This window comes from Notolepis coatsorum (genome assembly GCF_963971535.1).
Source record: "Notolepis coatsorum genome assembly, chromosome: 19".
In the NCBI taxonomy this organism is placed as follows: Eukaryota; Metazoa; Chordata; class Actinopteri; order Aulopiformes; family Paralepididae; genus Notolepis; species Notolepis coatsorum.
This window is the reverse complement of record NC_140183.1, coordinates 73,524,932-73,552,677: the sequence shown is the minus strand read 5'-3', so window position 1 is coordinate 73,552,677 and position 27,746 is coordinate 73,524,932. Positions and strand designations below refer to the sequence as shown.

At 44.9% G+C, this 27,746-nt stretch overlaps 2 protein-coding genes across 2 annotated transcripts in view; one reads left to right on the top strand and one right to left on the bottom strand.

Moving 5' to 3' along the window:
- The window catches only part of LOC311246006 (kinesin-like protein KIFC3), a gene marked incomplete at its 5' end in the record, with an annotated part of 50,488 nt that extends 29,537 nt beyond the window's left edge, over nt 1-20,951 (top strand). The window contains 9 exons of the mRNA XM_084336061.1: nt 13,246-13,376; nt 13,703-13,814; nt 14,769-14,950; nt 15,410-15,514; nt 15,628-15,758; nt 19,296-19,416; nt 19,547-19,676; nt 20,130-20,359; nt 20,672-20,951. Of these exons, the coding sequence (XP_084192187.1) occupies nt 13,246-13,376; nt 13,703-13,814; nt 14,769-14,950; nt 15,410-15,514; nt 15,628-15,758; nt 19,296-19,416; nt 19,547-19,676; nt 20,130-20,359; nt 20,672-20,806 (1,277 nt within the window). The 3' untranslated portion in view covers nt 20,807-20,951. The remainder of the gene's footprint in view (nt 1-13,245; nt 13,377-13,702; nt 13,815-14,768; nt 14,951-15,409; nt 15,515-15,627; nt 15,759-19,295; nt 19,417-19,546; nt 19,677-20,129; nt 20,360-20,671) is intronic.
- A 1,587-nt stretch (nt 20,952-22,538) lies between these two features.
- ccdc12 (coiled-coil domain containing 12) overlaps nt 22,539-27,746 on the bottom strand; it is a 67,937-nt gene continuing 62,729 nt past the window's right edge. The window contains exons 3-7 of the mRNA XM_084336952.1: nt 27,374-27,453; nt 27,131-27,192; nt 26,662-26,696; nt 26,484-26,560; nt 22,539-23,036 (exon numbers count right to left, since the gene is read on the bottom strand). Coding sequence (XP_084193078.1) covers nt 22,957-23,036; nt 26,484-26,560; nt 26,662-26,696; nt 27,131-27,192; nt 27,374-27,453 — 334 coding nt within the window. The 3' untranslated portion in view covers nt 22,539-22,956. The remainder of the gene's footprint in view (nt 23,037-26,483; nt 26,561-26,661; nt 26,697-27,130; nt 27,193-27,373; nt 27,454-27,746) is intronic.

Genomic DNA, 27,746 nt, shown 5'->3' with positions numbered 1-27,746 from the left:
CAGCAGCGGCGGCGGAGGCAGTGGTAGGGACGACGGAGACAGCTCAACGTCGTGGAAGCCTTCTGACTCCACCGGCAAGGACGGGAGGCGGAAAATGGGGTTGGAGGATGGATCTCTCCTCTGCCATCTCTCTGGATGTTGAGGTCATCAACCGCAGGGCCTTCCCGAACAGACCAGCGTCGGAGAGGGCGGCCGTCAGAAGAGGGGCTCTCTTCCGTTCCGGCACACGGGCCTGCTCCAGCCAAAGATGACGCTGGCCCAGGGTAGCCAGGGCGCGCACTTTCCCCATGGCTATGGCCAGCACCTGGGAAAGGTGCAGGACAGCTCCTGCCGCCTGGGTGATCTGATCGCATTTTACCTCGTTCAGATCCATGCCGCCCGTCATAATCCCCGATACAAATCTAGCCAGGTGGGCGATGTTAGACGCCGCAGCCAGCGATTGTGTACCAGCGATGAATGACTGGTCACCCCAATATGCCAATCGCCTAGCCGATTTACCCTGGAGGACCGGCTTGCATAAGGGTTCCCACACCATATCCGGACAGAGGAGAGCGGCCATCGGACTATCAAGCCGAGGCACGCCCTCCCCCATACCTTTGACTAACCCCGACACCCGCGTAACTGGTACGTAGGCGGGGGTTAGTCCCATGATGTTGGCAACCGCCTGACCCTGACGAACATAGGCCCCCATTGAGGGGAAAAATGGGTAGACAACGTCCACCCCTCTCACTGGGCGACGCTGCCAGCGATGACCTATGAGATCATCAGGGACAGGTGCAGGCAATGGCAGCGGCAGCGGCACGCCGTTTGCGGCGGCGGCTACCGCCATGAGCTCGGGAAACAAAGCCTGCAGTTCCCCCTGCGGACCTTCCTCCACCGAACCCGCATCCCTCACATGCAGCAGGCTGCAACTGGTCAAGGAGCCACAGTCTGATGTGGCCGATAGTAGGGCATCCTGCTGATGAGGCCAAGGTGGTTCCTCGACATCCTTGAACAGGGAGTCCCATGGAGCCATTTCTCCCCCCTCCGGTGTTTCTTGGATAAGAGGGATACTCTCCTCTACGGGACCATCATACAAGAATCCGTCCGCCTCTTCCATGAAGTCCTCAGTTTCCATCGGAAATCCAGAGCCGGACGCATCCTCGCTGGTCTCCAGCAGTTCCCCAAACCCAGGCCGTTCGCGCCTGCATGCTACCATCTTGCGACGTGAACGGGCAGACGCGAAAAGTTTGCGTCGCAAATCCTTCGGCTCCAAAACAACCGACCATTCACCAACGGACGATTCCCTGGAACCAGAGGAACCAGAGTCGAGATCAGGCCATCGCCGGAGCGACGGCACCGACTCCTCGGCTCTTCGGAGAGGCAAACTATCCATCGGCTGTCTCCTGGGCTGGGTTGGCAACCACGAAAGTGGCAACAGCCCAGCACCAGAACGCACGACGGAGGCGGGAATGGAGAACCGCTGGTGAAGAGTAGGTCTAGCGGGTCTACTCTCCGCAGAATACATTATGACCCAAACTTTTTCTTTACAACAGATATGAGAGAAGAAAAAATTAAGCACAATGTAGACTTGTCACAACTCTTTTCAACTAATCAACACGTCAAGTGGGGTACTACCGAGGCACTTCCTTGTGGTGAAAGCGAGAAGGAGGAGAGCAGGTGACCACACACCTGCTTATGAAGGTAAGCTGATGAGGGGTGTGGTCAGACTAATACTGGTTTTAAAGGTACATTTGTGGAATTTATTCAGTGCGCGTGCACGTACGCGAGGGAGTGCATGAGTGATGCCAAGCGGATCCCCTAATGATACAGAACTGATATATTAAGCTGAAGCTCTAGTTTGACTGATGGTTAACGTTAGGTTATGACTATAACCAAGTTCTGTTAATTAGGGGTGACGCTTGGCATCACTACTGCACTATCTCGCGTACGTGCACGCGTACTGAATAAACCACAAATGTACCTCTAATACCAGTATTAGTCTGACCACACCCCTCATCAGCTTACCTTCATAAGCAGGTGTGTGGTCACCTGCTCTCCTCCTTCCCAAGCTTTCACCACAAGGTGAGGTCAAGGGCTGCAGCGGCCGTCTGATGCCAAGCGTCACCCCTAATTAACAGAACTTGGTTATAGTCATAACCTAACGTTCTGTTTCATTAGGGGCTCTGCTTGGCATCACTACTGCACAAAGGGAGGCCAAGCGGAGCCGCTGGCTGACAAATACACCCCGCTGACAGCCCCCCAAAACCATCAGAACAGGGAGGGCCGAGCCCCCCCGACCCCCCCTAATGGAGGGTATCCCCCCTATTAGAGGCTTCACGGGAAGGCGACGGACCCGACCGTGCGAAGAGGCACTCAAGCAACTTAACGCACAGGGTGAGCAGACCGTGGCTTGACCCCACGACTACACACACGCACAACCCGCATGCCACCCGGGAACGAACGGAGGAACAACCTCGTTACTGCCCCCAGAATCACGGGGTCAAGGGCAAACCCAACCCCGTGGCAAGGCCGTAGCAGCGGAGCGCGAAGGAAGACCCAGACCCACCAAAAGGACTGGACTCCCTGGAATGGGGGCCCGGAGAAGTCCATGATGCCAGCATCAAGACCCCACCAGGTGGGCACGTAGTGCCCCGCCCCCCACATCGCCAGCGTATTCGGACAAAGGCCCCCCAGTTACTGCACCTGGTAATCCCAGGCGGTATCCCAAGTACTAACCAGGCCAGAACCTGCTTAGCTTCCGAGATCGGACGAGATCGGGCGTGTTCAGGTCGGTATGGCCGTAAACCGAGCGGGCCCCGTCCCCCCAACAGTACACCGCCTGGCACACTAACCCTGCAGAACAGACAGTCAGCATGGCCGTAAGCACACAAAAAAGGTTAACCAACGGAAGCAGGCAGCGCACCGGGGAAAAACCAGGCAACAGGCTGTTAACCCTAGCCTGGAGACTGCGGACGAGACAGGCGCCAGAGGGGACAGCTGAACACAGCCGCCCCGGCGGAAGGAGCGTAAGCTGGCGGTGTTGCATGACCAAGCCTCCATTTAAAAACCCCCACCCAGAGGGGTCGAGGCAGAGAAGGCTGACACGATTGGCAGACGTCATGAACGTGCAGGGGCACCCTCAAACGGTGAACCCGGGAGTTGACACTGCTCCAACACACCAGGGAATCAACCACCTCGGTGTTACCCAATGCGGTGGTTGTTCCTATAACCCCTCAAGAAAAAACTCCAAAACACACCTGCGGGTATACACCGGCTATACCGCAGTACAAGTGTTTCAGTTTCCAAAAAGGGTTAACCCAGGCCTACGGGTCGCAAACATCACTTCGGACCGGGCCTGGCGGTACGGGAAGCACAGGGTCACCAGAGGAGGTCAAAAAACCACCCCCACAGGCCCCTCTTCGCCATGCGTGAGAGAGGAGCGAAAAATAATGGAGAACCAGCCCCTAAGCACACCGTACCTGGTATTCCCCGGCGGTCTCCCAACCAAGTACTAACCAGGACCAACCTGTGTAGCGGCCGAGATCCGACGAGATCGAGCGCGTACAGAATGGCATGGCTGTAAGCCATGACGACAGTGCTGAGTAAAAACATACCCAACCAGGGTCTCCATAGCGCTTAACCCTGTGACACCCAGACCGACCTGGCATTTTTCCCCCTGAAAAAAGCCCAAGTCCCTCAGGGTACCAGAACAGCAGATCTGCATCCCCGGCGGACAACGGGTTCAACTGATCTGGACCAGCGTGACCAGAACCAGTCCCGTGCCCTAACCACGCCGACATGCCTACTCCAGGAGAAGGGCAGATATGCGTGTTGATCTTAACATGAAAAGAAGGCGCCACCCAGACGTTCGGACGAACCGCGCCTGGTGGCCCACCCCAAGGGCGTGAGACCCCACTACATATGTTCAGATCCATCCCGTCATCATCCCCCAGACATGAACGAGAATCCGTCGACAACCCACCCAGGTCATGGGATGTGGTCGTCGGAAGAGGAAAAACCCCCATCTCAGTTGCTTTATAAAAACGCTGTTTCAACCACAAGCAACCAAGGCGTGCCAGTCAATCGCCTGTTTACAGCGAGCTAGCACTATACGTGCGTCGGGACACACCCCCATCAATGAACAGGCTATTTAGACCTGTCATTGAATCCCCAAGGCGCCCAGGGGAACGACAAGAGGGGTGTGACACTCCCTAACTCCAACACTTCTGGAATAGAAAGAAGGAAGCATCAACAGTATGTATCCCAGTCTACACAGCCGGGGTAAAAAATGTTCACATTTTTACATCCCACCACCCTCCCATAGGAAAGAGACGGGGATCCCCAGAGAGACTTCCCACGCGAGCTGTACAGATTGAAAAGAATATATTGCACCTTGAGCCATGTAAAAAACTGGTTTTTAGGGCCTCCGGGGAAGAGGCACTGAACCCATACACACTCAATAAACGAATTGAATCGAATATACATACAATAGAAAAGGACCCTTCTAGAGGGTCCACTCACTTTGACAATCTGAGGAGGAAGGCTCTGTACTCTGATGGAGGCTTCCTCACATGGAAGAAGGAGTCCGAACTCACAGAAGGCCTGAATAGGCGCTTGGTGAGGAGGAGCCCTGACCACCCCCCCTGAAAACAGATCCATCACATGGACCTGAACAGCACACGGAAGTCCTACCAACAGAGACGCGCACGGTGACGTACTCTATGGCGGGGGAATTCCTGCGGTGCACACGCCCAATATACCAGGCCGTGGGACCAGGAACTCCCTCCCCCCCCCCCCCCCCCCCCGTAACGTGCCGAACCGCCACGTGACGGGAACCTTGAAGGACAGGGGGTGTACCCCTGACCGACAGAACAATGGGGAGAGGAAAGGTTACCAGTTCACCCCTTTACGACCCCACACCCATGATACGACGTAACGACAAAAAGAGAATATGACACAGTCATAGTCAGCTCTATGAAGCGTTTCACAGCTCCACACAGCGCATGAGCTAACCTGCTATCTGATTTTTACTAAGGAAAAACACAGAATAGAGAGGGCTCTAAGAACCCCGGTCCAACATACACATGTGCTTCTGTGGCCAGTACAACCCAGTTGTAGGTCACATGACACACACAACCCATCATCACCTACAAAAAATGGCAAAAACACTCAACAGAGGAACGCCGTTTTTTTCACAATGAGAGAATACATCATTCTTGATTAGTATCGACCACAGGCCTTGCTAAGCACACATGACAGCAACCAAACCAATTTCCCTTTAGGAAATAAGTTTCTCCAGCAGATTTAGCACAACCTCAGCAATCAAGCTAAGAGTTACATCGTATCCCTACCACACAAAAGACACAATTAATGCACAACATGTCTGATAGGAGGTGATAAAGTCCCCAGGGAACCGGGGGGGAAAACACAATCCTCCTATTTTACCCTCAATACGGCCAGTTAAAACAGGAAAACCTGTTAATGTGTGAACACACTGTTCATTGTCATTACAGTCTGAGAAAGAACATTCTTTTACTCACTTGTCACCAAGCATAGCTTCATAGGTTAGTTACCTTAGTTGTGAGTACACGGCCGTGTTACTCACACAACAACCAGATCATTACATCCCGTTTGCACGGAGAAGCTAACTGCCAGTGACAAAAACAGCTCACACATAACCCGCAACGTATCCTAAATGCATTGTAGCAACACACGTTTTGGGAAAAACACCGTTATTCACAATACATTTAGCAAAGTAAAACCAGAAGACGTGTTATGAGGTCTGGTCAACCCCGTTCCTACCCGGAACGCAGATCAGCGAAGTGCAGTCACAAGACACCGTAGAACACAGCCGTCCTGTGTTGTTCGATCCGGGCAGCGTCGCCGCTCCAACCAGTCGCTACAGTCCTCTTTGTTGACGCAATCCCCGTCCAGGCTCAGGGCAGGGTCGACGAACATCCCCTGTCAAGGATGACGTCGTGGTCAAGAGTGTAAAACATGTTAAAATCAAAGCACGTTCAACAGAATAGCATCAAGCTAACGGCTGCTCCAACCGTTCGGGTGCTATTGCTTCTGCTCGCGAGACGCCGATCTAACGACGCATGCGATCAGAAGCGAGCTCACGGCGGCGCGCGAGAAGCTAAGCTACCCCGCGCCAGGCCATGGCCATAGCAGCAAGCTAACGTTACCTAGCGACCACGACATGCTAGCCCCGCAGCTAACAGCTGACTGGCTAATAGTAGGCCTTAAGCAGGCCATGCAGCGATCCAGCAGGCTAACGCAGCAGTTAACAGCTGACCGGCTAACCGTAAGCTATGAACATGTAAACAATGACATAACACTCACCCAGACAGGCCGCCGTTCTGAACCTCTCCTCACTTTTTAAGAGAAAAGAGAAAACAAGATGTCAACACCGCTTCACAACGGTGACATTACCACATCCGACGGAATCAGCACAGTACCAACTGGCCTGTGTAGCTGACTTTGAACATGAATCTGCCGCTATCGCACATTACATGCACATATCCCCTCGTGAAGGAATACTCTCATTTGGATATGAAAGATGGGGCCTTAACACGGTGACAGAGAGAATCCACTCGTCCAGAACACACAGGGATCACCAGTGTCAATGGTCGCGGCCCACTAGTTAAAACTATAATGGTCTCCAGACCAAGGCCTTCTGTCGCCTAGGTGGCTGAACAAAGGACCCTAGTCTGGGGCCGGTTTCCATAAACTTTGTCAAGTAGCCCCCATAGCACTAACAGACAAGTGGAGCCCGCCAGCAAACACTACTCACCCAACCTGGAACGCACCGCTTCTCACAACAGCGGCATGTCCGACAGTTCAGCTGTGGCCTGACAGGTTTCACCCCAACAAACACAGCAAGGAACTGCAGTTGAGAAGCATGCAGCGGCGTGCTCCCAATACGAAAACCGGTGGAGGGTTTTTAGAATGATCATCATCTTCCAGACACTCCAGTACGAAGACAATATCGCCGTATTTTCTCGAAAATAGTGAGAGAGAAAATAAAGATATGATGTCAACGTATCCTTGTTTCCCAAAGCTGCTCCTAAACCTTTCTTCCATCATGGTGTCAAGTGTGGGGATCTACAGAGGCACTTCTTCCTTGTGGTGAAAGCGAGAAGGAGGAGAGCAGGTGACCACACACCTGCTTATGAAGGTAAGCTGATGAGGGTGTGGTCAGACTAATACTGGTATTAGAGGTACATTTGTGGTTTATTCAGTACGCGTGCACGTACGCGAGATAGTGCAGTAGTGATGCCAAGCAGAGCCCCTAATGAAACAGAACTGATATATTAAGCTGAAGCTGTAGTTTGACTGATGGTTAACTGTGATAGATTAAGCTGAAACTCTAATTTTACTGATGGTTAATTGATAGATTAAGCTGAAGCTCTAATTTCACTGATGGTTAACTGTGATATATTAAGCTGAAGCTCTAGTGTAACTCCTTCAAGCACTGCAGACACAAGTGGTTTCCTTTCAACGGGTTTATTCAAGGCTTGGTCCTCCAATCCACCGTGAAAACTTAAACAGAAACATATACGTTGCGTCAGGTCAACACAAACAATAATATACACGATATGAAAACAATACATCAGAAAAGCAAAATACAAACAAACATTAATTACCTCGTTGGCTGCATGCTACATAACAAAGGGGTCTTGTTCTTCTGTTCTTGGTAACAGTCTTAGTGGTACACTACACATAGTCGTACACTCTTCGAATCTAGAGAGCCTGTACAACTCGTCTCTGTCCTGCTGCTTGCTCGCAGGTGTTTTAATGAGTCCCAGTCTCCCAACATCCCTGCCGCTTGCTCGCAGGTGTCTTAATCAGACCCAAATGTAACAACACAACAGCAGCCTAACGGGACACCACATATGACCAGACGTCAAAATGAATATATTATAAATTGTAGCAAATTAAATAATAAAGAAAATAAGAAATGAAACATAAATACATTCTCAAATATTACACTTAAACTGAAATAACATAAATGATGAAACCATATAATGGCCACAGTTACACTCCCACCAAATCGCACACACGTGGGATTTCTCTGCACATAATTTGGTTATCTTCTAAATTAAATATTTCTTGTGGTCATTCAGCTGCTAGTTGTGCCCCTCCTGGGGACTTGTACAGAACTTGTAAGTCGCCATGTATAAAAGCGTCAGCTAAATGACTAAATGTAAGTATCATTATTAACATAAGTTTTAGGCAAAACATTAAATTAGTCTGCTTCGAGTAGTGTTATAACCTTCTGTTCAGGTATCAAGGAACACTCTTTTAGTTGTAGGTTTACCTTTTAAGGTGGTGTCACTCACCAGCAATTTAAATTTTCTCACCCTACCATCTGACCCTGTGTATGGCCCTTAAACATAGACAGGTAAGTAAGAGATCATATATTTTGAGATCCTTCCTTCCTTCTTTAACATGGATCGGACCAAAGCAGTCTATGCCAGCGTAAGTGAAGGGTGGAGTTGCTTCCGATCTTGTGGTAAGTCACCCCCTCTTTGTCCTTCAGTACATCTTCTGTACTTTCTACACTTGACACATTCCGAGAATCTCTGTAGGCGATCCAATGATGATCTGTTTTCCTTTGCTTTAGTGTTGCACACAAAAGCCTTGTGGAGTTCAGGATCATCTTCCTTAATTTCTCCCACCTTGAGTTCTCCGACAGGTCGTTTTTTCTTCTTTTTTCTTTTCCCTTTTCTTTTCCTTTCCTTTTCTTTGAATGGTAACGGTATGTCGTAGTGACCATTGTTCTTTTGCGTGATGGTTTCTCTCAACTTCGACAGGCACTTGATATGTTCTTGAGACACAGGGTCGTGTTCTCCAGTTCTTTCTGAGAAGTCTGGTTTAAGAACTCTTATGTCTGAGGGAGTCATTTCTTTCACTTGGGTTCGGCTCACATAGTGTACTTCAGTCTTGAGATTAACAGAACGTTTCACACCTGCTGTTACTCGTCTCAATACTATGCGATGGCTGATTCCGATGTCGTCGCCGTAGTCTACGCAGGGATTCCCATGGCCAACAATACTCCATCCAAGGTCTGTACGCTGTGCATAAGGCTGACTTTCTTCGCCAGACACAACTTCCCTTGGAAGCAGGGCTTGTGAGCAGTCGTACCCAATGAGCAGACCTACTTTACAGTCCTGCATAGGTGCAATCTTTCCTTGGAGGTGCTCTAGATGGGACCACGCTTTTGCAGTTCCATCTGTTGGTATGTGTGTTCTGTTGGCTGGAATGAAATCCCGAGTATAGACTGGTGGTAACAATATCTTCTTACCAGAGTAAAAGCCACGGATTTGTAAGTTGTCTATTCTTTCAGAGCTTACTGCTGTGGTTCTTGAGGTCATAGTAGAGAGCTTGACTTTGACCTTGACTTTGGTTGCTTCCAACGCTTCTGCTACTTCCCTTATAACAAAGGTTGTGTCGCTTTGAGAATCCAACAGAGCGTAAACAAGGACTTCTTGTGTTGGTTGATCTGTGGATGAAAGCCAGACAGGAATTATTGCAGTCGTTTGTGTGTTAGCTTCATGAAGTATTACTCTATGTGAAGTAGAGTTTGTGGTTGTTTCTTTGCATTGTGCTGATTGGGGTCTTTCTTTGTACCATTGTTGACTTGTACTTGGCTTGTCTTCATTTAGCTTTAGCTTGGTTTGTGGTGGTCTTTGTCCTTCTTTGGCTCGCTCCTCATGCAGACATGTAGGATGTTGCTTGTGGCACACGTCGCACACATTCCTACTGTTGCAGCTCTTTGAGTAGTGACCAGACTTGAGACAACCAAAGCATAGCTTTTCAGCTTGAACAAATTTGATTCTGTCTGTAACAGGTTTCTCCATGAACTTCCTGCATTTATGCAAAGTATGCCCGTACTTCTCACAGAAAATGCATGTTATAACAGTATTTTCATTGGAACCTGTGGTTAGTGTCTTTGCTCCAAAGCTTTGATATCTTGGGCATTTTGGTTTTTCAGTCTCACCTTGTTTTAGTGACTGTAGTGATGTAACAGGGTTGCAGGCAATTTTCGCTTCTCTTGTCAGAAACTTTACAAATTGGCTGAAGGAGGGGAATTGGTTACGCTCTTCTTCTTCTTGGATAACCATCCTGTTCCATCTCGCTGTTAGCCAATCAGGCAACTTTAAAAGAATTTTCCTGTTTTCATTACAGTCATTTAAAATGTCCAATGCCTTGATGTTGACCATGGCAGCCTCACAACTCCTGAGAAAGTCTGCAAACTCTCTGAGCTCAAAGCTGTCCTTAGATCCCATCTTGGGCCATGCTTGGAGCTTGTCTCTGTATGCTTTTGCTATTGTAAATGGATTACCATATCTCTCCTCCAAAGTCTTCCATGCTGCAACATAGGCAGATTTGGTTCCGAGTAAGAAATAGCCATCAAGTGCTTTCTTAGCTTGTCCACTTACATACCTACGGAGGTAGTATATCTTCTCCTTATCTTCAATGCTCTTCTGATCAATCAGTATTTCAAAGGAAAGTTTCCAGTCATTGTATTTCAATGGGTCCCCACTGAATGATGAAGGTTCAGGAATTGGAATTCTGTTGGCACTTAAAGCACCTGCCAGCATCTTAACAAGCTCTGCTGTACTGTCATTTGAGGAGGTGGTCACAACTTGTGGTACGGGAGACGTATACAGGGACAGAGGACTTGTGGGAGCAGGCACTTTGTTGTCTGCTACCCTCTCATGTTCTAGTACGTCTTTCCGCTCTTCTTCTGTGGCCTCCACTTGATCGTACACAAGGATTCTTGCTCGTGCTGCATTAAGACCTTTCACTGCCTCCAAATGCTGTATCTTTCTCCGCTTTTCCTCCAGTGTCCTTTGTATAGCTCCATGTTCTTCTTCCAGTTGAGCTTTAATTTTAGCTTCCTCTTCCTCTTGTTCTAAACGACGCTCTAAACGACGCTTTATGCCTGCTGCCTCTTGCTCAGCTATCTTCTTTTTAGCTTCTGCTTCTAGGCACTGCATTTCCAATTGTTCTTTTTCTTGTTCTTTTAACACTTCCAGAACAGCTTGGCTTGCAGCAGCATCAGCGACAGCATCTCGTCGCTTTACAGAAGAACTGCTTGAATGCACTGAGGTGCCTTTTCTGGAAGAAGTGGCAGAACCAGATTTATAAGCACTTTTCCTGGAAGAAGTGGCAGAACCAGATTTATAGGTGCTTGAGTCAAAGAGAGAGCCTGCTTCTGGCCACTCTTTCTCTCCTTCTTCTAACACACTTCCCCCCAGTCTAAATGTGGCTCTGGACACAATTATCTCAGAAATCCCTGCACACAGATCCACTCTTAGACGCGTGTCCTGGTCTGGAGTTGAGATGTCACGTAGTTCATCATAAATATGCTGCACATCATTAGAAAGACCTGTGACATCTGTAATGATATCAGTAAGCAGCTCATTAGACAAATGTTCTGTTGATTGTGATAACGGACCTTTAGAAGATTTAACTTGTGTCCTCCATTTATTGTAAATGTAATTAAATCTTTGTTGAAGCGCTTTGATCTTATCCTCCTGCATTGCTTTACCCTTCTCTGTTAGAGTTCTGGTTCTTTGAGATCGTTTTGGTACCTCTTGCTGGGCTTCAGCACCTTCTTCCTGACCTTCTTCAGGTCGGTCTTGGGAATTTGCACTATCCCTAACACTGTCCCCTACTTCAATTGCAGGCCTAATTGGCTCTGTCATTGTAAATCACTACTTTAAATTGACCAAAATTTGTAAAGAAAAAATAGTAAATACACCTTTAAACCTTTAGCCTGTTTTGTACTCAAATTTGAATTAAATGCAGTACTCTCCGAGCAAATCAAATTGCTTAATTCAATTGGCTTTCAAAATAACCTCCACATATATATTAAGCACTTCAGAACGCTTAGGAACATAAATATTAGATGCCAATAATAGCCTTCACCTATAAATTATACGTGCTTTTTATAGGTTACAATTTCCAAAACACACTTTAAATTAGAAATGGGTGTTCAATCAGAAAACATATTTATACTTTAACGTTGACACCTTAATGTGTGTACAAATGGTTAGCTTCAGTTAAATTATATAGGCAAATAAGTCAAAACGTTTTTGCACGCACACCACAGTAATTAGAATTCGCAGTCAAATATATTATAGAAACGTTTACAAAGCACTCTTCTTGACCTGACCACTCTTAACTTATAATGTCCAAGTCCTTTATGGCTTTATCTTGAAACGCTGCTCATTATACTGTGTGCATCTTCTTACTTCTTGTGTTTATGCGTGTAGTGCGTATTGTTTGTGACTCATCTGTTCTTTAATGTCGGCGCGCCGGCAGCGCAGCAAACAATTGTCGGGGAAGATCCGCTGGACGCCGGCCTTAAACTTGGACTTGCTTCATCGCCCACTTGCATCGATGAACAGTCGAGTTTTCACTGTAACTCCTTCAAGCACTGCAGACACAAGTGGTTTCCTTTCAACGGGTTTATTCAAGGCTTGGTCCTCCAATCCACCGTGAAAACTTAAACAGAAACATATACGTTGCGTCAGGTCAACACAAACAATAATATACACGATATGAAAACAATACATCAGAAAAGCAAAATACAAACAAACATTAATTACCTCGTTGGCTGCATGCTACATAACAAAGGGGTCTTGTTCTTCTGTTCTTGGTAACAGTCTTAGTGGTACACTACACATAGTCGTACACTCTTCGAATCTAGAGAGCCTGTACAACTCGTCTCTGTCCTGCTGCTTGCTCGCAGGTGTTTTAATGAGTCCCAGTCTCCCAACATCCCTGCCGCTTGCTCGCAGGTGTCTTAATCAGACCCAAATGTAACAACACAACAGCAGCCTAACGGGACACCACATATGACCAGACGTCAAAATGAATATATTATAAATTGTAGCAAATTAAATAATAAAGAAAATAAGAAATGAAACATAAATACATTCTCAAATATTACACTTAAACTGAAATAACATAAATGATGAAACCATATAATGGCCACAGTTACATCTAGTTTGACTGATGGTTAACTGATAGATTAAGCTGAAGCTGTAGTTTGACTGATGGTTAACTGTGATAGATTAAGCTGAAGCTCTAGTTTGACTGATGGTTAACTGTGATAGATTAAGCTGAAGCTCTAGTTTGACTGATGGTTAACTGATAGATTAAGCTGAAACTCTAATTTGACTGATGGTTAACTGTGATAAATCAAGCTGAAGCTCTAGTTTGAAGTGTTTGCACGTTGTTCAGGTTTACAGAAGCGCCTGACAGCGCTCCCTCCGACCCTGCGCTCCATGAAGACAGACTACGCCAGCCTCAGGACTCAGGTCCGCAACTTCTCACAGTTTTATGACGCATCCATCAACGAGGCCAAAAAACAGGTCAGAACTCAACGTTGCTTTACTCTTGGAGGCCGATAGATGTTCTAAAAAGAATGCTCTTTAATCATACAATTAAAACCATAGGCTACAAATAAAGAGCATTCTTTTTTAGAACATCAAAAAATAAATTTTCTCCCTTGATTTAGATTTCTTCCAGTTCATGCACCTTGGTTGAAGGACGAAGTTGCGAAAGATCTCGCAAAAACTATAAAAAATATATATTTGCACCAGTCCTCTGCACTCGGGAGAAGGACTAATCTAACACTTTCACTCTTTTACAGCACAAGGGAAACTACTCCATAACCTTTTCACTGCCTTCATTGTAGATCTCAGCAGCTATCAGTGAGATGTCTGAGGCCAATAAAGATCTTCTGGAGAAGTACAGGAAGGAGGTCGCTCTGCGCAGGAAGTACCACGAGCAGCTGGTGGAGCTGAAAGGTGACGTATGGATGTTTTTATTTTATATTCTATAATATATTTTATTAAAACAATATCAAAGCATCACAGTATATAAGCAGCAGAGGTCAATGTTCTCACAAAGAATCGCCAGGTGCTCTTCCGGGTCTTTGGGAGAACAACTGGAAACAAGACGGGATGCCAGGCACAGTATAGCAGGAAGGAAAATATCTTAAAAAGCCTTTATTGTATCACGGCTATATAGTTCAAAAACGCCAATGTGTTTGAACCGAGCTGGTCTTCATCAGGGCATAATAGATTGCTACGGGTTCACCCTTTTATAAAAGGGGTCGTCGTCACGGGTGCCCAATAGAGGATACTTTTTATTTGTCTCATGGCCAGTAGAGAGACTCAAAAGGAGCTTCTATCCCCAGGCCATCAGGATGCTCAATGTGGACTCACTATGCAACACTAACACATCCATCTACATTCATTGCACACACTCACTTTAAACACTCACCTTTAACAATCACTTTAGACACTTTATCACTACGCCATATATTTATTACTAAAATATTTGCATTACCTCTCTACCTCATTTTTGCATTTTGTTTAGCATTTTGTACTCTAGTATATTGTATATTTTGTAGTGTTTGGTCTTTATTCTTTAACTTTTTTTACTGTATGAAATACAATTTCAGGAGGCTCATACAGAACCAAGCATTTCACTATAATGTACATGCACCGTATATGTGACAAATAAAACTAAACTTGAATGATATTTTCCTTCCTGCTATACTTTTTGAGTGCCTGGGATCCTGTGTCTTGTTTCCAGCATCACAGTATTTTTCCTTAACTGTTCATTTCCATGGAAACAACAAGCGCTCCCCAATCCCACAAGACGGAGATCTATTGTCCTGTAGAGTTAATACACTTCGATGGCCCGTTAAGTTAAGTGAATCACGTAATGATCAGCTGCGCCCTTCTTGTCTCCAGGCAACATCCGCGTGCTGTGTCGCGTGAAGCCTGTGCTGAAGGAGGACCAGCACGAGGAGGGCCAGGCGGTGGTGGTGACCATGGACCCCAACAACGAGTCGGCCCTCAACGTCATCAACAAGGGAAAGAGCCGCGTGTTTGAGCTGGACAAGGTCTTCCACCCCCAGGCCACGCAGGAGGAGGTACAGTACTTGACACAGACCGGAGGGAAACCCCCTATGTATACAGATGATGAAGACAGTGCTTAATTTACATTTAGTCATTAAGCTAATGCTTTTATCCAAACCTAAAGCGAAGTATACACAAGGTGCAAATTACAGTTTACTGTAATTCTTAAGAATTATTCTACATCTTATGTTATCATAAATTAAAACTAATTTTTTTTTAGGCACTGTGAACTTAACATAAGACTAGAATATGTTTGTTAACAAGTTAAGAAATAAGCAGGAGGGGATCAGTGGCATTGTTCGTTAAATAGTGTCCAGCTTGAGTGTTACACTCTGAGTTATATTTACATTTATTTTCACATTTATTTTTACATTTATGTTTATTTGTTATATTTAGGCACTTTATATTTTTATCATTTATGTTTCGTTGATGTCGGTAGCTGAACCTAACGTGTCTTTCATTAATATCGTCAGGTATTCCAGGAGATTGAACCTCTGGTGACTTCCTGCATCGATGGCTATCACGTCTGCATATTCGCCTATGGGCAGACGGGCTCTGGGAAGACTCACACCATGGAGGTACGTCTAGGAATAAAGTCATATAACTATTCCATCCCTTTAGTGGTATAAATGAAGAGGATTATTGAGGTATTTGATCTGTGCAATAACCCCTCCCCCTTTTTGATTCCCAGGGTAGTGTGGAGAACCCGGGTATCAACCGACGGGCTCTGAAGCACCTCTTCGCTGAGATAGAAGACAGGAAGGACATGTGGTCTTACACGGTCAGCGTCAGCTCTGTGGAGATCTACAACGAGGTGCTCAGGTACTGTATCTTACCCGATAATAGGTATTCCTTTATTGATCCCCTTGGGGAAATGCAGGTACAGTACAGGTATGGGTAGGGTAATATAAGAAAGGACATAAATATAGGCAATGAAATTAAATCTGAATATGAGAAAAGTATAAACAGTATAAACAATATAATTAACTTTTAACATTTAACAGTATACACAAGGTGCAGGTGTGGGTCTGTCACCTAACGCAGATTGTTTGTTGGGTTTTTATCTTTTATCTAATTTGGCATTTTAAATCTGCACCATGCAGTTTCAGAGGAGGGGGATTTGTTTGTAGAGCCTGCAAAAGACATTTACTGTAATTATTAGAATTATTCTATCTTGTGTTAAAAATAAATCAATAATTTCCAGGCGCTGTGAACCAAACATAGGCCTAGAATATGTCTGTTACCAAAATTGCAGGCCCTGCTATTGTAAAACAGCCGTGAAATAGTAACTTTCCAGGAAGCGTTCTAGCTTCAAACAGTGTTCCAGGGATCCAATTTTCCTCTGAGGACAGTTTGTTTATTCAGTTAAGAAAATATACCTTGAAATTATTCACTTCTCTCACTCTCACAAAACGACACAGTGCACCTTTAATTCTTTCCTGAAAACTACAGGGTGCCTTGTATTATTTAACTCATTGACCGCCGGAGGTCGCTGTGGGCGTATGGCCGTTTGTGCCAGCGCTGTAATGAAATGGGGGTACATGCCGGTGTTTGTAGTGCTAAAACTATATTAAATAGCTATGGATCTAATAACACCGTCGATTGTCAGTGAGTTTCTTCCGGTCAACATGCAAAAAACTGATTATTTTTTCATCAATACATTCCCGTTTTATACCGTGGTTGCTGCTTATCTCTTACAGAATGACCTCCTAGACCCTAATCAGTCTGGCTTCCGGACTGGCCACTCCACAGAAACGGCCCTCATTGCGGTCACAGAGGCACTTCACTTAGCAAAAGCGAAAGGCCTCTCCTCTGTCCTGATTCTCCTAGATCTATCTGCAGCCTTCGACAGTCAACCATCAGATCCTCCTTGCGGCCCTCGCAGGAATGGGAGTGGCTGGCTCTGCGCTGACATGGCTGTCATCATACCTCAATGACCGCTCCTACCAAGTGTCATGGAGAGGGACCCTGTTGGCCACCCGCCCCCCTGCGGATGGGTGTCCCCCAGGGCTCGGTTCTAGGACCCCTTCTCTTCTCCCTCTACACTAAATCACTGGGTAACATTATCACGTCTCATGGCTTCTCCTATCATTGTTATGCCGACGATACTCAACTCTTCCTCTCCTTCCCTCCCTGTCCGATATCTCCGCCTGGATGACGACCAACCACCTCAAACTGAACCTAAGCAAAACAGAATTGCTCCACCTGCCGGCCAAATCCTCCCCCCTGACCGACCTTTCCATCACAGTCGAGAATGCAGCTGTGACCGCGTCCCCGACCGCCCGCCTGATCTCAAACCTACCGAAGTCGGCCCATGTCACCCCACTTCTTAGGGACCTGCACTGGCTCCCCATTGCTGCACGAATCCGCTTCAAGGCCCTCGACCTGGCATACCGTGTGGCAAAGGGAACCGCTCCCGCCTACCTCCGGTCAATGGTCTCTAACTACACACCCTCAAGACCCCTACACTCTGCATCTTCTGGCCACCTCAGACCTACTCCTATCCAAGCTCCGGGAGGGTCATCAAAGAGAAGTCGCCTATATTCTCAGTCCTTGCCCCACAATGGTGGAATGAACTACCCACCCCAGTTAGGACAGCCAAAACCCGTCCAATCTTTCGCCGTCGACTAAAGACGCACCATTATCTGAATAAAATAAAAATAAAAATAAAAAATCTAACCCTAACTAACCTGTCCTAATAAACTAACCTACACTGTAGCACTCAACACTTCGATGAACATTGTTACTCAACTGATAGAGTTGTGCCCTTCCTGATGACTTGTCGTACAGAACTTGTAAGTCGCTTTGGATAAAAGCGTCAGCTAAATGACTAAATGTAAATGTGGTGAGTATAGTTTTAGGGTAGTTCTGTGTAATCCCGGGAAACGCTGCTAAACACGTTGCCATTCCTCGCTTGGATCAACAATCAATCTGAAATCAACGCTAGATTATCGGTATTATGTTTCATCATGCATGCATAAAAGGGGGGGGGGGGGGCGGGGCGCCCCTCCGTGCTTTGATCACTACCAACGGGATACGTTACACACACACACGCTCCGATCGTGGGGAAAGAATTATCGGATCAATGTAAGATTGATAACATATAGTCCTTACCTTGTCTATGATGTACTGCAAAAAGAATAATCCAATTATCTGATCGCCATTCCAAATACTGGTAGCGATCGTGTATCCAATGTAATCCAGCATTGAACATGAACCCGGGGGGCGGACCCTCGTCGATGCATGTGTTATAAGCGCTTGTCTTGCCGGAGTATTTAGACCCCGCTTGCACGCCGCAGCTCGGCCCAGACAACAAGCCACATAGTTTCAAAAGGAGTGCAATAGCGGCCGCAAGGCGTTAGGCGGCGGTATCAGACCGTTGCGATCTCAGACAGAGTGCCACACATTTCCACAGCACAGCAGGATGAATTATGAATGGAAATAGCGAATAAAAGAAATAACGATCCAATAACGAGTATACTCGTTGGCAGAATTCGATTGGCAGGCTATAACGAGTTGACTCGTTGTTGGCGGCCATTGTGTTAACACTTTGAATGCCGACGACGTGTATTGTCGTCTTATCAGACCCCCCGTTGAGTGCCGACGACGTGTATTGACGTTTGATTTTTTTATTAGCTATCTGAATTCATATTTCATCAACCGAGTCTCCCGTTGGTACAGCAGACCCTCTAGGAGCTCAGATGGGGAAAATACCGCCCCCTATCGTCTATCCCTGTGTAACTGCAGGTCATTCGATTATACTGCTGGATCTGTGGAGGCCACTGTGCTGGCAAGCCGTCTGATGAACATGGAAGTGATAGCAAGTTGGAATGCAGCGTGGAATATATATTTACAGCAGCCAATAATCAATCAATAAACACGATCGATATTTGGAATGGCGATCAGGAATTGGAATAATCTTTTTGGAGAACATCATAGACAAGGTCATAAATAGGCCGAAAAATGACAACGTGTCTAGTGTATTCGAGAATATTCCAATAAATGCCGTTTATGGGGGAATCTTTCTATTTTCCCGGAAATTTTCGAGAGAACGATAGCTTTTCGAAATGCTATAAAAAGGATATGAACAGATTAAAAAACAATCCGTTTCGACAATGTTGACTGCAAACAAGTCATTGATAAGCGACGGGCAGATTAGACACAGCCATAATTTAAAACATAGATTATGCGTTTTTAACGCTAACATTGAAGTGGATGATGGCATTCAAGGGGGTAAAAAGGTAAACAAGGCCGGCACTGATAGTGTTAAAGAGGAACACACAAGCAGTGAGCCCTCGCTAGTGTCTCCAAGCAATTGTTTATTTAATTGATTGAGTTGTCATTATCTTTGGCCCACAGAGACCTGCTCACTAAAGATGGCGAAAAACTGGACATAAAGATCAACCCGGATGGAACAGGTCAGTTGCATGTACCAGGCCTCAGGGTCGTCGAGGTCAAAGGCTTCCAGCACATCAAGAAGGTGAGTGGCAGGTGTTTATACGCTGTAATTCAAACAATAGTCACCAGAGTGTAATGTAATGAATTTATGTTCATAACAAAAACAAAATGAATGTTTTGGCTGATGATTGTGTGTATATTTATATATCTAGATTCTAGCCATGGCCCGTCGGAATAGGATCACCTTTGGCACTCAAATGAACCAGCACAGTTCCCGCTCCCACGCTCTGCTCTGCATCACAGTACTGGGCACTGACCTGGCCAGCGGCGCCAAAACCACAGGTCAGTCACGCGTCAAAACAGTCTGTTCCTGCAAGGAAAGCGTTTAAAAACCAAACCAAGGGGTACTAATGCCTATTTTAGATGACAGTGAATCAGACAGATTGACATGTCAGGGTTCTACTGTGGTACCATTTAAGTAGCATATGCACCTGAAAATAAATTTCTGAAATGAACACTACATAAGGGTGCAAAACATCTGTAGGGAAGGACATTTATTTAATTTTCACAAAGCTTTTACTCTGGAATTTCTTTCCCATGCTCCTAAATCTTTCATCTTTTGGAGCATATATATATATTTTCCCTTATTCACCCAAGGACGATTTGTTGAGCATGTATGCTCTTTTTCAGCTTCACACTCCTACCTGGGAACTGTTCAGTATAACTATGGTTCTCTACTGTTGGCCACCTGGGATCAATAAAGGAATATCCTATCTTATTGTTCTCTCCTCTCAGGTAAGTTGAACCTGGTGGATCTGGCCGGTTCAGAGAGGGTGTGGAAGTCTGGTGCCGAGGGAGACAGGCTGAAAGAGGCCCAGAACATCAACCGCTCCCTGCTGGCGCTCGGCGACGTGATCCAGGCCCTGAGGGGTCGACAGACACACATCCCCTTCAGGAACTCCCGCCTTACATACCTCCTCCAGGATTCCCTGGGCAAAGGCAACAAGACAGCCATGGTGGTGCAGGTCCGTAGTGCAAACAAATAAAGAGATATGTCAGATATTATTTTCAGTATATCGATGGCCGAAGAACAAAACCTCCTATCTGAAATATTAATTTTCTTTTGAAAAAGTGCTGTTTTCGTGGTTTTCTTGCAGAATGCTATTTCTTAAGGATACCCAATACAATACAGTAATATAGTCTGTGGACTATATTATGTGTTAACAATACCAACCAAAGTACAGATATGAGGTTTTCCCCCACTTTTTTCTTTAAATGCATAGGTTTTGCTAGGAAATTCTATTTCTAATAAATTCTTCTCTTATTTGTACTTCCAGGTGTCTGCTCTGGAGAGTAACGTGGGAGAGACGTTGTGCTCCCTGAAGTTCGCCCAGAGGGTTTGTAAGGTGGAGCTCGGTCCCGCAGCCCGGAAGATAGAAGCAGGTGGAGGGCACTATGACTCGTACACTTAAAAGAAAACCACCCACTTCCTGTTCCAGAGGATCGGCGTGACTCCAGGGACGTCTCCAACCGAGAACGGCCCGGGACAAACACTCACCATGACAACAACAACCGGTCATTAAGATATCAAGAAGTAAAAATAAAACAAAAAAACAATCCTGTTCAAGGGCTATGACTCTGGTGGTCTCCATGACATCAGGATTGCCATTTCAAATCGGACATGTTTACGATGAACGTGTCCCCCCCCACCCAGCCCTGTAGCAGTCATTTATCATAAGCTGATCTGCATGTAGCAGTATGTATCCTTCAACGAAGAACCCAGAGTGCCAAGAACTGTGCCACACCCACGGCATAATGTTTGATACTTCCTAGACCCACGTGAAGTCCTGTTTTCCTCGACTGAATCGCCAAAAGCCGTCATATCCATCTGTGAAGTTTCATGATGCTTCAAGCTGTTCCATGTTCAAATAGGTTCGAACAAGCACTTATGTTTGTGCTATTATTGCAGTGTTTAATCATCTTGCTATAACTATATGAGATGCGTGAGCTTCGATTCCAGTATGGCATATTTTGGAAGGTTGTTAGTATGTAGGGGAATCTGTACGGGTTGTTTTCCATGTAAATGAGATTCATATGTTGATCGGTGTCGTTTTTGTGACGTTCGGGAGCAGTGACCAAAGGTCCTCTTTCTAAAGAGCCTCGTTGACCATATTCACACGGCTTCAACAGGGAACAGGGTGGACAGAAATCCCAATCTGAGCATAAGAGCATAATCTTTTTTTTTTATTAATGAAAACCTGAGCTCTTATGTGATACACAGGTTGGGATACAATTAGGGAACAGGGTGGAAAGGAATCCCAATCTGAGCATGACATAAGAGCAAAATGGCCACATGTGAATATATTATAGTCAATTCACTGGCTTTTTGAGAGAAGAGAAACGGCACTGAATGGAGGCAGTGATCCTGTGTGACGAGTGTGGTAATACTAACTTATATTCCAAACAGTGCAATATCCTCCTTAATGGGGGACATGTTAGTCTATGGACAGGGGGGTGCACTTTATTGTGAAAGAGTGGTGTGCGTTGTTTTAGGACAGCCGTTTAGATTCTTACAGAGTAGACTATCATACCAAAAACTGCTTTATTGTGATCTGTTCAATGTTGTTCCTCTATTTATTTATTAGGGCTTGGTATTGGAAAAACTATACCTCAAGTATCAGTGTAGTACCGATTTTTGGTATTGATAACAACAAGGTAGCAAATACCTTTTAAGATGTTTGATTCCTACGACTGGATTTTTCTACTCATTTAGTTGCATTTTTCTTCAATTCAATAAATCAATTGAGTTCAGTCTGATTCTCTTCAGAAAAGCAAATAACATAACAAACGTAGAGAAAATTATTTAATGATGTGAAATCATCAATTTAATTCAGCAGAGGTATCAAAATGTATTGTTTTAAAAATGTATTGAATTTGTGGTGTTGGAGCAGGTATCCATGTTGGAAATATCTCCAGCGATACCCAGCCCTATTTATCATCCCAACTTGGACAGCTATTGAGTCAACTTACTTTGCATTCAATAGAGTAGCAAAACATTTACGTATAACCACTATGAGTGAAATATGGGTCACTTGATGATTAATGAGTTTTCAGAAGAGTTTCTGAATAAATCTGAAGTTGAAAATGGTGTGTTCTTTTTTTCTTGAAGGATGTTCAATCACACCGAAAAAACATCACAGGGGCGGGGGGGGGAATAAAATAGTTTTACTAGAAAAAAAAGAAAAGAAAACATCAATAAGACAACAGTTGCTTACAATGAGTCTGAATCAACCGTGTGTATTAACAGTACACATAGCGCCACATGGAAAACATTTAGTACAACTCACAGACATAAATAAACTATCTCAAACCCTGCTATGATTGGAGGGTTGACAAAAGAGGGCAGGGTTTGAGATAGGTCCATTCAGGTGATGTAGAAAAGGTTCATTTGACTCCCTGTTGTCATTCACAGCTATAACTGAAACTGGTTGAAACTGGCAGTTATTGTTCATAGCAATACAAATTTAACTACAGTGAAAACCCAATAATACAGTCAAGAGCCAGACGGTCTCGTCGACATGCAGTCTCTCCTGGTTCTTTCTTCACAGTTGGCGTCCTGATCTCAGTCCGAGTCTCCTTCCGTGACTCCTACTGCTCCCACCGCTGCAGCCAGCTCCTCCTCGCTGCCTCGCAGACGGTCACCTGTAAACACACACAGACATTTTCTCTTACACACTTTTTCACCTCCATTTCTTCAACAGAATCTCTCACGGAGTTTAGCTGGTTCGAATGAATGGGGATTTTGCAATTAGCTATAGCAATAATAACAGGGTATCTGCAGGTTTCAACAAGTTAAATTTAAGACCTTTTTAACCCATTACCCGCCAAAATCGCTGTTCAGCGTTATTGCCCGCCAATGCGTTGTCTGCCAATATCGCTGTACAGCGTGTTTCAAGGTCATATTTCATATTTTCGTCATGGAATTCATATTTCACCCACGGAGCCTTGTCATATGCTGCGGGAGCCATCACAACTCTGCAACGCTTCAATACCGCCACCTGGTGGCCGATCGGCGAGTTGCCAAACCGGAAATGCCCGTTTCAGCTCGGTTCGTCCCCTAATTCCGTCCGGCCACTCGTTTATCGTCCCGGGACTCAATCCACACACCGTGGACATGGATCGTTGCCATAACTCAATAAACAACATGATTTGGGCGTATATTAGTATTATACAAACCGGAACTGGATCACCTCGATCCCCACCACATAACTGGGATCCGTTTGTTCCACTCTCATCGCCCAACGGTACGAGGAGACGGACGTGAGTTTCAGCGTTTTTCTTTATCATTTTCGATACAAACTGCTCTGATCAATATATCACCCATACTACATAAATCATTTAACGTCGGTCACGGAATTATAAACTACCCCCCCCCCCCCCCCCTCCGTTCACCCGCTGATGATCAGTCATAACGTTTAGGACCATGTACAGTTTACATTTTTAATATAGCATGGATCGGTATCAAACTGCATTTGATAATCTAATATATGCATTTATGCCTATATCTCACGTTCTATGAAATACTGCAGAAAACGATAAAAACATATTTATACTCGTCTAGACGGTATTTTCGTATGAATGTGTGAATGAAAAAGTAAAACGTTCCTACATCCTGAACGATAGATAATTGATGTTGAATGGGCCATAGTAATGTCAATTTAGCAATACAATTTAAAAAGTTATAGCCCTGCAAAGAAGGTGAACATCTCCATAGACAAATAGCGCTGGCAGAGAATGGTTTAGGATGATCAAAGTGGTGGCAGAGAATGGGTTAATACCACTTAGAGAAAAATTCTATACCAATTTCATGACCATACTAGCTAAATAAATATACATAGCGACACTGAACTGACGGGTGCACTTCCGCACCAATTTAAATGATTGCGCGTTTCATACAAGCACCGAGCTCCCAGTAAAGAAAAGGGGGGGGTCTGGGTATATTTTGCATTTGTTCTTTGTCGGGTTTTGGGTCCATTTGTTGTTTTTGTTGTCTTGTCATTATGTAGTTATTGTTGTTGTCAATGTTGTGTTTGTTGTTGAAAAAAGGAAATAAAAAAATGTATATATATCAGGCCTATAAATGACCTTATTATGGGCACGTCATACATCTATGGATCGGGCCAAATCTCCTCTTTCCAATGGCAGAGTTAAATCTGGATTTATTACCACCAGCGGCCCGGTACAGGGCAGCAAAGACTGTGAATGAAAGTACTGTAAGTACAGTTACTTTTTAGATGTTCACAGAAAGATAAATAAACAATACACGTTGTATTTTATGGCAATAACGTTGAGGTTTGTTCGACCTGTGAGATATAATCACGACATTCACATCAATATTTCTAAGAAAAGAATGGCTGGACTTCCATGGTCGGTGGCTGGTGTGAGCTGGGTAGTGTAATTTTATGAAATTTAGACGTCCATCGAAAGCCCTGGGTCTCCTCTTTCTTAGGACTTCAGCGATTTCATGATGGCTTCCTTTCGCGTCTAAATCCTCAGATTTCCGATGCAATGCGCAGAGATTTTTATAAGCTCATATTGCGCTAATAACACTTAAAATCATTGCTAAACAAACGTAGTGTTGAAAATATACACTTTGACTGCTGTTTTGAGGGTCTGGCTATATTTGAAAAAAACACATCACTTAACACTTTCAGCGCCATAAACTGTCCCAATCTCTGCTGCTTCAAGGCCAGCTTAAAATGGTCATTTTCGTGATGTTTGCAGAGCTGTGTGTGTGTTCTGTATTATAGCTGTGGAGACAATGGTGTGGCTCATTTGACAGACACTACTTGTAGTCCAACATGGAAAAAATAGTTTGTTTCTACACACTGTAGTTTGTAGTTTATTACATGCTAAAAATCACGCATTTCCAAGATAATCCAATCTTTTTCCATAGAATGCGAGATAAACCGCGTTATGTGCAATAAGCCCAAACCGTTCTGGTTGATCCCCTGAAACCCCAAATACTCCCAAATCAGGTATATACCATGTACCTTCACAAAATCATCAAGGGGGGGGGGGGGGGGGGTCGTTTTAACTCAAAACCGTGATCGTGTTTGTCGAGCATGTTTTACGTCCGGTAAAACACAAAACTGTGATCATTAGAAAAACATGTTTCAGGTTCGATAAAATAGACATAGAATATACCTTACCTTAGCCAGAAGGTATTCCAAAAAGAATAATTCCAAGTGATCGCATTGCCATCGCGATTACCAGTGTATATGTCTATACACGTTTCGATGGGAAATACGCCTCGGCAATGGAATTTCGAGGCGATCGATGTAAATCTCTGTTCAAGCAGGAGGAGCCCTTAAAAAAAAAGGAAAACGTGTATCCACGCCAAGCCATTCCAGTTCAAAGGTAGGCGATACTGCCACCTGGTGATATTCGATCGGCATTGCAATTCCAACGTAGGGAAATGAGCCAGGGACGGCTAGAATGATCCGGATGATGATTTAGAACGGGGACCAGAGGAAAAAGATCAAAGGATCTAAAAACGAGTTTACTCGTTATTGGCGCTCAACGCTTGTCGGCCAATAACGAGTTTATGTGTGATTGGCGCGGAATGTGTTAATAAGGACTGTATTGATCTATTTGTGACGTGAAATAAATCTCAGCCCGGTTAAGAGGTTAAGGCCCTTACTCGTAAGCTACCTGCTTATACTACATCATTATTGGAATACAATTTTGGAACCTATGGAACCTGTTCTAGTGACAGTCAGAACATGGTAAATATGCATTTTGCTATGATGCCCCTAGCTCATGGAATGAACTCCAACAGTCCTTAAAGCTTGATATTCTCCCCTCTGTTGCAGAGTTTAAAACCTTGATCTCCAACCTTTGTCAATAAAGTTCTACATGTTTTAATTGATTTATTATCCTTGTCTCGTCCTGTTGTTTCTTTGTTATGATTTTATATGCTTTTTTTAGTTTTTGTTTATTTCTGTATGTGCACTCGACGTGACTGTAAATGAGGGAAACCGCCGTTGCATTTTGAGTTCAAGATCGCATGCGTGATTGATGCGAAGAAAACTTCATTCATTCATTCATTCAGTTTAAATAAAGGTTTGAAATTTAAATAATACTCACGGATGAGTTCAGCGATCGCCCTCTGTGTTCTCCCCTCCAGCTTCTCCAGTTTCTTCGCCACGTCTCGCTTCAGATCCCTGTATTCAGACTCAGCACGTCAACACACATGTCTAACAGAACATTAAGATGTATAACAGTGATGTCATGTATGACACAGCCCATCGAAAGAGGGCCTTACCAGTCTGGTTTCCTCGGAGCAAGATTGGCCAAATCCTGAAGAGAGAAAAGAAAACAGCTCAACAAAAAAAGAAAACGAAGAAAAGAGACCCCACTAAAATAAAGATAAGATATTCCTTTATTGATCCCCTTGGGGAAATTCGGGCAGGGGAGGTACAGGTATGGGCAGGTTAATAGTAGAAAGACATAAATATAGGCAATCAAATTAGATCTGAATATAAAAATATGTGAAAAAAAATAAACAGTGTAAACAATTTAATTAACTCTGAATATAAAGATATGAGAAAAATAAACAATGTAAACAAAGGTGCATGAGTAAGAGTAAAAGTAAACAGTATACACAAGGTGCAGTATATACAAGGTAGCCTAACTGGCATGATATAGGTCATACATCTGTGCAGGTTCTGGTGGTTAAGAGTCAGACACAAAATAAAGACGATCAGATGTGACAAAAAGGGACAAACTCTTACCACTTCTTCGATGATGGGCTCTGGGTTCGCTGCGTCTAACTGCTCCTTTACTTTATCTTCCACTGAAAACACAGGTGAGTCAAACAATCAGACACACAACAACACATGATCACTTCCAAACCCACTGTCTGTAAGAGTAGTGTAAAGAGTAATCCCCACTTCCTACCAACACTACTACCTAAATGCACTAGAAACTGGTTGCTTGGTTGTTTTGTTTATCGGTACACAACGAGGTGTACTCACCTGACGCAGGCTTGGCTTTGGGCACCTGCCTCACCTTCAGTTCCACATCCTCAGGGGTGTAGTTTCTTAGTTTCAGCTCCCTGGGGACCGCAGGAGAGGTTAGTCTCAGCCTTACTTACTTTCCTTCCTACAGTAGGTACAAGATTAATGGATGCTGCCTAGACAGATCTGGTAGATGAGGACTCAACAAAGTTCTCTCTCTCCCTCCCCCTGCCTCTATTATTCCTCTTATCCATTCTCTTTGTCTCTGTATATTCATCTCTCTTTCCATCTATCTCTCCCCCCATCTCTATCTGTCTTTATCTCTCTCAAGCTTGCTCTCCCTCTCTCTCCCCTTCTCCCCCCCCCTCTCTCTCCCTCCCTCCCTCCCTGT